General features: G+C 35.2%; 1 protein-coding gene across 1 annotated transcript in view; it reads right to left on the minus strand.

Moving 5' to 3' along the window:
* The window catches only part of LOC149789486 (uncharacterized), a 55,478-nt gene that overhangs the window by 6,307 nt on the left and 36,032 nt on the right, over nt 1-13,139 (minus strand). Inside the window, exons 3-6 of the mRNA XM_089971500.1 lie at nt 6,862-6,982; nt 3,092-3,237; nt 850-951; nt 156-260 (exon numbers count right to left, since the gene is read on the minus strand). Of these exons, the coding sequence (XP_089827626.1) occupies nt 178-260; nt 850-951; nt 3,092-3,237; nt 6,862-6,982 (452 nt within the window). The 3' untranslated portion in view covers nt 156-177. The remainder of the gene's footprint in view (nt 1-155; nt 261-849; nt 952-3,091; nt 3,238-6,861; nt 6,983-13,139) is intronic.

A 13,139-nucleotide genomic window follows, 5' to 3' on the forward strand; every position in this document is an offset into this window, starting at 1 on the left:
TGTGTGTGTGTGTGTGAACCAAGTATCTCATGCTAAAGTGTACGCCATTAAAAGCACATCCGATTTTCTTTCTTTTCATTCATTCTTTCTTTTCTTTTTTTCTTTTCTTTCTCTCTGCTCTCTTTTTTCATCCGCTGCATTCAAACCTGCTTTACCTTGTTTCCTTGTCTCCAACAGTTACTGGTCAGCATTAATGTGTTCATTTGAAGGATTCGTGATAGTTATTTTCACCAGATTTAGTCTATCTTCATTTTTATCACCTGTCAACATATAATTATTAGATATGAAGGTAATGTTGAAAATCTTTAGGGTTGAAGTATGTTATAAAAGAAAACTCTACCATCTGATCCCAAAGGCAATATGATCTCGATGGCAATATGATCTCAAAGGCAATATGATCTCGATGGCAATATGATCCCAATGGCAATATTCAATCTAAAATAAGATTCGTAGCTCTGAACATGGATTGATAGGGCTCACATTTGATGAAATCATGAACATCCTCCAGAAAATCAAATTTTAGTGGAAAAAAGGCGATGATCTGGAATAAGATGCCTCAATGCTGACTTTATGTTCATATAATCTATCAAATTTTTTACCTAGTGACAAAAGGGACACATCCAAGTAAATGTCAATAATGGTAATATGCAAACTGTTCATGTAGACTCCTTGAATATATTTCTATCGGCAAATGTCTGCCAATAACTGCTTACAACAGACTGGAACGACCGCGAATTAGCTGCCAGTCATTTAGTAATGAAATCCGTCCGTTTGTCTGTCCAAGCCGTTTGAAAAAGCATTTCAACACCTAGTCAGTTTTCACCATATAATATATATGTAAATTCATACCTTTTTTCGTTTCTTTGCTTCCTTGATCTTCCGTAGGACTGTTTCCATTGCTACTGACCAGTAGGGTGCGATGCGTCCCAACCATATGGTTGTTTCTGTCCACTGAACAAAAACCAACACTGATATTACACACATTGAGAGAGAGAGAGAGAGAGAGTGAGTGATCCCAAAGTTGCAGTTCAAAGACGGTGAAAATGCACGGTTTTGTAGACTATATGGACATTCCAGATGGAATAAACGGGATAAGCTGCACCAGCCGGATAAATCGTTATTGCACTCTGCTGCTATTTTTAATAGACAGAAATAAACACCTAAATTACGGAAAATGAATAAAGGTTTATATTCAGACCATGTGGATGATGACATGATGTGGCCACTATTGCTTCGTCCTACATTCCTCTTACCTTCCAACCCTGTAACAGCAAAATATACCAAGTATCTATCACAGAGTAAGAAGGCAGAATAAAAACACGGCTGTCATACGTGTAATATGGCTGAAATTTCTCTGGATATTGTACTTGTGGAAAAATGTACATGATCTAAGCACACAGCTAACTAAAATGACTGCTCTCTTGTGCTAAATAATCAGCCTGAATTGGTATAAAGCAACAATCTTTAGCAGTTATTACCTTATGGAAAAGGAATTATGCCAGACAAGACAATACCAGCTTATGATAATGCCGCGAATGAATTATGAAATATCCTAAATGTAATAAAAAGGTTATCGGCTCTTTTTTACAGTTTACCTCTGAAGCCCAGGAAGTGAAAGTGACCAAACAGAGCTAGCATTTTTTTAAAGATGCACATTTGAAGTAAGGTCATGATGTACCCTCTATATCCATGTAACACACATCAATCATACACCACAATAAAGAGAATTAAGAGTTCCTTGCCTAAGATATACAAGGGCTTTGATACATAGCCAGTATCACCATTGAGGAAAACTGGGAAATTCTTTTCCTTAAACATCTAACTCTATGCAAAATACGAAACTGCAGAGCGCCACGTTAATGGAGAGTTCCTAGAGGTAATTCCTAATCAAGTGTATATGTTTAGACAGTAGATTCCTAAAGGTCATTCCGAACGAAGTGAATATTTTTAATGGTAGGCTCCTTAAGGTTATTCCGAATCAAGTGTACATTTTTTGTTATGGTGTGCTCCTAAATATAGCACAGTGAAAAGTAAGTTACTTGTATATTATTTCCATTTTTTATGTTGTTGATGAATTCCAACTCGTCTGTTGAGATTCATATACTACCTTACTTATGTTAAGTACTACCTTGGACAAAACTTATGAAAGATCAACTAAGGTTTGGTGTCATTTTAAGAAGATCCGCCCGGGTTAGGTGTCATTATAAAATAATCAGCTCAAGTAAGATGTCCTTTTCTGTGAATAGTTACTTCTGAACGAACTGACTTGAAATTTTTTAGAGCCAATGACTTTTCTAAAAATGACCGAATTAAATTCGTTTGCTTTGTCACCCTTGGCAAAAGCAAACATGCTGAAATCAATAGACATTCTCTCTTCTGTTTAGATCTTAATTAATGTTGCTTTCTGTTGAGTGTAAATTACATTCCTCACATGTTCGCTAATCTCCAGGAAACTCCAGGTAAAAGTTATGATTTTCTTAGGGAGTAGAAAAAAAAAATGCAATCGTGGGCGATTAAATCTGTTCGTGAGAATTTCAAATGTGCCATATTTTACCTTGATACAATTTTTTTCATGCAACCATACATTGACAATTTTACACCGCTCCGGTGGCCTAGTGGTTAGTGCGTCCGCCTCGGACACTGGAATTCGTGGTTTCGAACCCCGGCCGAGTCATACCAAAGACTTACAAAATATGGTACTAATAGCTTCCTCGCCTGGCGGTCAGCATTAAGAGGTTAGTGTTAGGATAATGTGACTGGGTGGGACATAATGCTACATGTCTGCGGCATGATGCCCCAGTGCTAGACGTCACTATAAACTGCCACACTGCAGACATCGTAGCGATATGACTGAAAAATTGTAAAAGCTACGTTAAAAATCCTAATCACACACACACACACACACACACACACACACACAGAGACAATTTTATGAATCGCAGCGAGGTTTCTTTTAAAAAAGAAACGCCTTAACATAATTGAGGCGAAAAGATGTGGTGAAAACCCAATTTTATTTCAATAAAAAAAGTGAGGACTTGGTAAGGCATTCCTTCTGATATGAGACCTAAAGTTCCAAATGTAGGTTACCTACACTGCTTGCCGAGAGACCGTCTGATCCACATGGTCTTGGCTCTAGAAGGATGCGACTCCCGTTTTTTCCGCTGACAGCAGCAACAATACAGGGTGAGGCACACTGTCACCGCTACTGCGCATGATACCGATATACTGACCGCCGTCCTGCAAAATAGGACAGGAAGAAACCACTGCCGAGCAAACAGTAAAAGAAATGTATTTATACACACTGCATAACCGGAAAGATTATTGAAAAACACGCTGGAATTTTGAATTGAGACTTAAGCTTTGATTCGATCATAATTGAGTCGATTTCAGTTCGTTTCAAACGTGCAGTTTTGTGACGTTTTCAAGGAATGGCTTTTAACAATGATCCAGTGGACAAAAGTTGTGCATATAGGCAATAATAGACGCGAGACAGGTCACTATGCCTAGCCCCTTGACCATGCCTACTCCAGGCATATATATATATATATATATATATATATATATATATATATATATATATATATATATATATATATATATGGTCCATTTATTACGTGGCGGTGGTTTAGTTTGGTTATCATTATCTAGGAGATGGTCGACCACGGTGTTATTCTCAAATCGAGTAAATAATAATATAACGTATGAAATCAATGGATGTAATAATGGATATCTAAGCAGATATACAGAATAGAACAACACAGTCCTCCGTATGTAAAATATAATAGCTTAATAAATTAAACAAATAATATGAAATTGAAGATGAGATTTGAAAGATAGACTTTCTCCTAGAAATGAAATTACAAAATTTATAAGAAATGCAATTAGCCGTTCTGTTACATCGATAAACCAAATTTCATCATAAAATCGAGTGAATGATCGAATTTATTTGCTCAGCATTCCTGCATAATCTGGTTGTTTCCGGTCCTTCCAAATTCAGCGTTGGTGACATGTCCTTTTCCTCTTCTCCCTCTTTTTCACTAGCCTCTTCTGGGTCATCTGCTATATGGTTGTCTGCTCTCATTTCCCATTGCGTGATGCACATATATAGTCATTTTTCCACTTTAACTTTTTTTTTTTAGATTTGCTGTCTTTTCCATGTTTCTCAGCATCCATACACCCGTCCCTTGGACAATTTTAAAGAGAAAATGCTTGTTATTTTCTCGGAGTTGACTTCTTCGCTCTCCGCTGAAACTTTGTTCAAACTTTCGGGAACAATGCTTAAAATAATGACTTTCGACTGGGAAACACCCTCTCATTTAGCTTAGCCAATTAGAATCAACTTTATCTAATCGCCAAAATTTTAACACGCCCATCACAGTTAGAATAATTCTCTCTATTCCGCTTTTATTAACAACTAATTTCTTTTGAAACACATTTTATGACACTTATTTTCAATGGCGCAATTTTTTTCCCAGGATTATTTAAACTTTGAGATTTTGCCGCTACTTAACCCCAAATTAACCTTACCTTATCTATGCCTTTAACCGTTATGTCAATTTAGAAATCAATCATGCCCCAAACAGGAACATAACCCCCATCGCAGGCTAGCGATTATTGTGGCCTAGGCCATACGTCAAAGTTAACTGTTATGTGTCACGCTGACCGCGACAAGATTTCCTGTTATGGCACAGTAATCATCTCTCAAAAAGCACCCTGTTATACAATGAATATATGATAATATACATTTGTATTTAGTATTTGACCTTGTCCAAAATCAAATTCACTTACCAGGAACATTTATTTTGTAAACAACATAATACAAAGCTAATATTTCTCTCTGAGTGTTGATTAAATATTAAGATCATTATTAATGTAAGTATGTTTTCCTGAATTTGAATTAAAAGATACAATCTTGATTCTGATCTCAGAATCTTCTAGAATAGAAACTTCCATAAAGTGATAGAGTATCTTCAGAAAAACGTTATTGCGACCTAGATCAAGCAGAGGGCTTTATCATCTTGTTTATCTAAACGTTACGCATTCTTGCCTTATCGTCTTGAAGCAGAATCAGTCTTAGTGTTGTGTTCAGTTTTCATACGGGTGGATTTATTTACTCAAATTATTAGTCACATAAAATGCAAAGTCTCATCGATAATATTCTTTGACTGGAACATTAATTTGGAATTATTGTAAGTTCAGAACATTTTTGCCTATATTATTGTGATGCATCAAAAAAGACTCTTAGCACGATCCTTTAGTTCAAAGTCTTACTATACAACACAACCCTTTAATTCGAAGTCTTACTATACAACACGAACCTTTAGTTCAAAGCCTTACTATACAACACGAACCATTAGTTCAAAGTCTTACTATACAACACAACTCTTTAGTTCAAAGTCTTACTATACAACACAACCCTTTAGTTCAAAGCCTTACTATACAACACGAACCTTTAGTTCAAAGCCTTACTATACAACACGACCCTTTAGTTCAAAGCCTTAATATACAACACGACCCTTTAGTTCAAAGTCTTACTATACAACACGACCCTTTAGTTCAAAGCCTTACTATACAAGACGACTCTTTTAGCCTTACTATACAACACGACCCTTTAGTTTAAAGCTTTATTATACAACACGAACTTTAGTTCAAAGCCTTACTATACAATACAAACAATTAGTTCAAAGTCTTACTATACAAAACGACCCTTTAGTTTATACAGCCTAGGATGTCCCGCTAAGTAATACCAAAGACATAAAATGGTACTAACAGCTGTCTCGTTTGGCCCTCAGCATTAAGAGGTTAGTGTTTGGACTGGTTGGCCTGGTGTCCGGATAATGTGACCGGGTGGGACATGATGTCATATGTCTGCGGCATGTTACCCCAGTGCTAGACATCACTAAACACTGACACAATGCAGACGATGTAGCGATGACTACAAAATTGTTAAAGCTACGTTAAAAATCCAAATCACACATACACACTATTCAGCACGACCCTTTATTTCAAAACCTTAACATACAATACGACCTTATTTAAATCCTGGATCATATAATATACTGCACGAATGTTTAATTCAAAGCACAGATCACTTACTATATAACACGAATTACAAAATATCCACTTCTGGTTCAGGTTTTGCCGTGGACGTTGTTTTCTCTGTGGTTTGTCCTTCCAAATTCAGCGTTGGTGACATGTCCTTTTCATCTTCTCCCTCTTTTTCACTAGTCTTTTCTGGATCATCTGCTATATGGTTGTCTGCTCTCATTTCCCATTGCGTGATGCACATATAGAGTCATTTTTCCCCTTTTACTTTTTTTGACTTGCTCTCATTTCTATGAAGCAGTGTCTCTCTTTTCCTTTAAGTTCCTTGTTCCTCAACATCCAGACACCCGTCCCTTGGACAATTTTAAAGAGAAAATGCTTGTTATTTTCTCGGAGTTGACTTTATACAGCCTAGGATGTCCGGCCAAGTAAAACCAAAGACAGAAAATGTTACTAACAGCTGTCTCGTTTGGCCCTCAGCATTAAGAGGTTAGTGTTTGGACTGGTCGACCTGGTGTCAGGATACTGTGACTGGGTGGGAAATGATGCCACATGTCTGCGGCATGGTACCCCAGTGCTTGACATCACTAAACACTGACACACTGCAGACATTGTAGCGATGACTAAAAATTGTTAAAGCTACGTTAAAAATCCAAATCTCACACACACACGCACACACACACACGCGCGCGCGCACACACACTATTCAGCACGACCATTTATTTCAAAACCTTAACATACATCACGACCCTTATGTAAATCACGGATCATGTAATGTACCGCACGAATGTTTCATTCAAAGCACACATCACTTACAAAATATCCACTTCTGGTTCGGGTTTTGCCGTGGACGTTGTTTTCTCTGTGGTTTGTCCTTCTTTAGTACATTTGAACGAGGGAGTAGTGCCATTTCCCAGGGTTCCATTGCACATCGTACCTGTCAGATGCAAGTGAACAAAGTTAGATCTCAGTTCTGCATACACTTGTAATCCATTATTTATCCACTTACATCATCTTTTAAAAAAACAAGGATCGGTCTCAGTCATTTCAAGTCTAAGGTTTGTTTGCGAATTGTGCAGAGTCGAAATAAACGAAATACCAATCGAGCAACGTATACCAACTGTTCCAACCATGGAGATAAGAGAAAAGGATGTACCTGTATTCTGACTTCTTCAAGATATTGTTGTCTTTCTCGATGACTTATCAACGATACAATTGCATTTCAAGAGAAAATAAGTTATGGTATCACTGCTAGATATCAGTTAAAAATGGTGATGTTAGTGTTATATTTAAATACATCGAATATATTGTGATATCGCTTGTGCAGTCGCGTGTCAAAGACAATTCATCGAAAAAAAAAAGAAAGAGATTAGAGTCTCATTTCTGTACTTATTTGCCATAAGTTAAGTAATAATTTTTTGGGTCATTTATTACACAAGAATACAAAATTCCAACTATCTACTTTACATACAGACAACTTCTGGAATAAATGTCTCCCTTGTGAAATAAAACAGACAAAAGCTTGTAGATTGAGCTGGAAGACAGGAGTCTTTATGAGTTTCATCAATTTGAATATATCGAAATAAACTGGTTATCACAAATGGCTTGTTTCTTGTAACGTGCTTAATTACATATTGTTCCGTGTTTTGCCTATTTCTGGATCTCTTGCCTGATTATTTACTATATTTTCAGTGAATATTTTACTTATAAAGATTTAAACTAAAAATATCTCTAATTATTTCAACTGCTGAAATACTTTTGTTTACCAGTATGAATTTATCGTGCATGCTCAGTATGTACAATGCATGTGTACAACTATATCTTTTTTCTGGAGTGGCCACTGCCTTGATATTGGTGTTTATGAAGGTCAATACCACCTAGACTAGGTTTAAGCTTTATCGATCCATCAATTCAACAGAAATATTGCCTTTTTCAATATATATATATATATATTACCTTTTCAATACTCTTCATCTTTTTTCAATATGTACTACGCCTGCTTACAAATTCATGTTCATTTCTCATATACTTCTTAAATCTTTCTCTTATGAGCTGTCATTTCTGGTTTTTACAAAAAAAGTTTAATTATTCAAATGAAAACATGGGCATATATCGAACTTAAGTCCGTGGGTGACAAGTCAGTTACCTTACCAACCGAGGTGCCGCTATAAGAGACAAAGAGATAACTAGGTGAAAATGGAGAGATCATGTTTGCGATTCACAATTTACAGTAATACATTATTTTAAAAACATATTTTGACAAAATATTGGACACTACATGTCTGTGGAAAACGCCAGAAACCCAGCGCCTTGACAGCACCGAGGTTTTCGAATTTATCAAGTATAATTTAACTAAACGAGTATAATTTAATTACAGATTTATACATACCATTTCCGGCTTGTTATTGGACTTATTAGGTTAGTAATTGGGACTAGCTTATTAATCATTGGGACTAGCTTTTTAGTAATTGGGACTAGCTTATTAGTAATTGGGACTAGCTTATTAATAATTGGGACTAGCTTGTTAATAATTGGGACTAGTTTGTTATCACAATTACATGCAAATCTGAAAGAAACACTAGCTGCAAATTGTGACAACTCAAAGTGAATCTTTTTATCTGATCATTTATTTACTGTCAAATATTTCAAATTTATAACGTGTATAAAAACTTTAAAGTTAGCTTTATAGAAGAAAGAAGTAACTGAAAAGTATTTACATTTTTTACAACCTGTACTAGCCCTCATTTGCTCCAACCCAATACATGAGCAAATATTTAGCATTTATCACCAGTGGTGCTTATTTTATCGCATAACCAGATGCTTATCTTTACAGATAAGTTTGAATATATCCACATTACAGATAAGTTTGAATATATCCACATTACAGATAAGTTTGAATATATCCACATTACAGATAAGTTTGAATATATCCACATTACACAAAAATGCACTTGGTGCGATTTTAACTTACAGTCTTGAATGCAGAGAGCTTAGATTTGATTTTAGTAATTTGGATTTGCCACAGTTGCAACACTTTACTATTAACATTTAAATTACCTTTCTGTTACAATAGTTTCAATAAATAGTTTTCAATGTGACAATATATGGTTTACACCTGCTTATACTAGCTCCAAAGAATTTCCCTGTTATATGCCCCTTACTAGTGTTTATATCAAATAGTGAATAACTGAATCAGACAGTCTGGGTTTGTATATTATCAGAAGACAAGAGTCAAGATGTGAGCTTATGATATGGCCTGGAGTCTAACCCTCTCCCAATTTATTTTCTCTCTGGAGGTCATATTTTAGAGTAAATATAGACCAAACATGGATACAATGTACTCATGATGGATCTTATTATTAAATAATGACAACAGAAAAATATCTTAAACAAGGACACACAGTAAAAGTTGATAATTGCTGGCAAAGGCGGGATTCAAATTTGAAACCCTTCGATTACTATTTTTGTCTCAGCCAATCAAGGCTGGTTTAGGCGAGATTTGAATTTGATACTGTTTGCTCTGCATTCTACTACTGAACTATCCTGTACCGTGTGTGAGACTCTTTACTCTGCACTCTACTACTGAACTATCCTGTACCGTGTGTGAGACTCTTTGCTCTGCACTCTACTACTGAACTATCCTGTACCGTGTGTGAGACTCTTGGCTCTGCAACCTACTACTGAACTATCCTGTGCCGTGTGAGACTCTTTGCTCTGCATTCTACTACTGAACTATCCTGTGCCGTGTGAGACTCTTTGCTCTGCACTCTACTACTGAACTATCCTGTGCCGTGTGAGACTCTTGGCTCTGCACTCTACTACTGAACTATCCTGTACCGTGTGTGACTCTTGGCTCTGCAATCTACTACAGAACTATCCTGTGCCGTGTGAGATTCTTTGCTCTGCACTCTACTACTGAACAATCCTGTACCGTGTGTGAGAAGAGAATTACTAATGAACTCATAGAAGGGAATTATCATGCTGAAGTCCTATTGAAATAGGAATAGAATGTGCATAAAGGACTTTTTACCCTGCACTTTTTATTTACAGATGACATGGATTAGCAAGAATAAATAAAATGCATTACGTACATGTGCACGTCATTACAATTAAGTACATGTACACGGCATTACATAATATGCAATTTAATCCACATTTCTGTTGAAACCGACTGAATTACTCAATAAAAAATATATACCGTATTTAGGTTAACCAAATACAACATACGTTTTGTTGTGGTTCATTGAATATATTGAAATATTCTGTGCATCTTTAGTGTGTGTGTATGTGTGTGTGTGTGTGATTGGATTTTTAACGTAGCTTTAACAATTTTTCAGTTTTATCGCCACAATGTCTGCAGTGTGACAGTTTATAGTGATGTCTAGCACTGGGGCATCATGCTGCAGACACGTAGCATAATGACCCACCCAGTAACATTATCCTGACACCAGGCCGACCAGTCCTAACACTAACATTTAAATGCTGAGCGCCAAGCGAGGCATTGCATCTTTATGTAATAAAGTCCATGATCAATGCAGTCCATACGAAGGATATACACGATTTAGTTTAAGTTTTTATGTAACACATGTGAGGAAACTAAAAAGGATCGCATTTTATTCGTACAAAGAAACTGATCAATGATGTTGATCTTCATATACATTTGTGTACAAATTTACAGTGTGTGTACAAATTTACAGTTTTTGCGTACAAATTTAGTGTTTGTGCACAAATTTACAGTGTTTGTGTACAAAAATTACGGTGTTTTTGTACAAAAATTGATAGTGATTTTGTATAAATTGACAGTGTTTTGTACAAATTTACGGTGTTTGTGTACAAATTTACAGTGTTTGTGTACAAATTTCGTGTTTGTATACAAATTGACAGAGTTTTTATACAATACAAATTGACAGTGTTTTTGTACAAATTTACGGTGTTTGTGTACAAATTAGCAGTGTTTGTGTACAAATTGACTGTTTTTGTACAAATTTACAGTGTTTGTGTACAAATATACAAATTTACAGTGCTTGTGTACAAATTTACAGTGTTTGTGTACACATTTAGTGATTCTTTTATACAAAATTTCAGTGTTTTGTACAAATTTACAGTGTTTTTGTACAAATTTACAGTGTTTGTGTACAATTTAGTGTTTCTTATATACAAAATTTCAATGTTTTGTACAAATTTACAGTGTTTTTGTACAAAATTACAGTGTTGTACAAATTTAGTGTTTGTGTACAAATTTAGTGTTGTACACATTTACAGTGTTTGTGTACAAATTTACCATGTTTGTGTACAAATTTACAGTGTTTGTGTACAGAACTAGTGTTTCTTTTATACAAAATTTCAGTGTTTTGTACAAATTTAGTGTTTTTGTACAAATTTACAGTGTTTGTGTACAAATGTAGTTTCTTTTATGCAACATTTCAGTGTTTTGTGCAAATTTATAATGTTTATGTAAAGATTTACAGTGTCTGTGTACAAATTTACAGTGTTTCTTTTATAGAAAATTTCAGTGTTTTGTACAAATTTACAGTGTGTACAAATTTACAGTGTCTGTACCAATTTACAGTGTTTTGTACAAATGTACAGTGTTTGTGTAAAGTGTTTGTGTACAAATTTACAGTGAATTTTTAAATACAAAATTTCAGTGTTTTTGTACAAACTTACAGTGTTTTTGTACACGTTCTTTCAGTTCCTGGTACAAATTTACAGTGTTTTTGCACATTCTCTCAGTTTTTGGTACAATTGTACAGTGTTTTGTATATTCTCTCAGTTTCTGGTTCAAAATTACAGTGTTTTGGTATAAATTGTCCCAGTTTCTGGTACAAATTTATTGTGTTTTTGTGCATTCTCTCAGTTTCTGTTACAAATTTACGATGTTTTTGTATAAATTCTTTCAGTTCCTGGTACAAATTTACATTGTTTTGGTATAAATTATCTCAGTTTCTGGTACAAATTTACAGTGTTTATAGTATAAATTCTTTCAATTCCTTGTACAAATTTACAGTGTTTTTGTGCATTCTTTCTGTTCCTGGTACAAATTTACAGTGATTTTTTGTATATTCTCTTAGTTTCTTGTACAAATTTACGGTGTTTTTGTGCATTCATTCGGATCCTGGTACAAATCTATAGTGTTATTGTATATTCTCTTAGTTCCTGGTACAAATTTACAGTGTTTTTGAATAATCACTTAGTTCCTTGTACAAATTCACAGTGTTTTTGTGCATTCTCTCGGTTCCTGTTACAAATTTACAGTGTTTTTGTATATTCTCGTAGTTCCTGATAAACATTTACAGTGTTTTTGTATATTCTCTTAGTTCCTGGTACAAATGTACAGTGTTTTTGTGCATTCTTTCATTTCCTGGTACAAATTTACATTGTTCTTGTATATTCTCTTAGTTCCAGTGTTTTGTATATTCTCTCAGTTCTTGGTACAAATATACAGCATTTTCGTATATTCTCTCAGTTCTAGGTACAAATGTACAGTGCTTTTGTATATTCTCTCAGTTCTTGGTACAACTGTGCAGTGTTTTGTATATTCTCTCAGTTCTTGGTAAAAATGTACAGTGTTTTTGTATATTCTCTCAGTTCTTGGTACAAATGTACAGTGTTTTCGTATTTTTTCTCAGTTCTTGGTATAAATGTACAGTGTTTTCGTATTTTCTCTCAGTTCTTGGTACAAATGTACAGTGTTTTCGTATTTTCTCTCAGTTCTTGATATAAATGTACAGTGTTTTCGTATTTTCTCTCAGTTATTGGTACAAATGTACAGTGTTTTCGAATATTCTCTCAGTTCTTGGTACAAATGTACAGCAATTTTGTAACTTCGCTCAGTTCCTAATACAAATAAGGATCTGCTGGATGGTCCTAGTCATCCTCGCACATCAGAATCAGACACAGCTTGTGTAAATCCTCCTCACAAGGCAGGTAATTTTTGCTTGGAGTACTTTCTAACAAACTTAAATATATAAACTGTCCACTTGGCGGATTAAACAAAGCAGTTCTGTCCCCAATAACTTCTGATGCGACGCGTGTTATACACTTTATTAGCAGCAGAGGGGGCGAATCGGACATTTTGTCCAATCGTCATTTGG

The sequence above is a fragment of the Sinohyriopsis cumingii genome, chromosome 10 (genome assembly GCF_028554795.1).
Source record: "Sinohyriopsis cumingii isolate HCF-2022 chromosome 10, ASM2855479v2, whole genome shotgun sequence".
Taxonomy (NCBI): Eukaryota; Metazoa; Mollusca; class Bivalvia; order Unionida; family Unionidae; genus Sinohyriopsis; species Sinohyriopsis cumingii.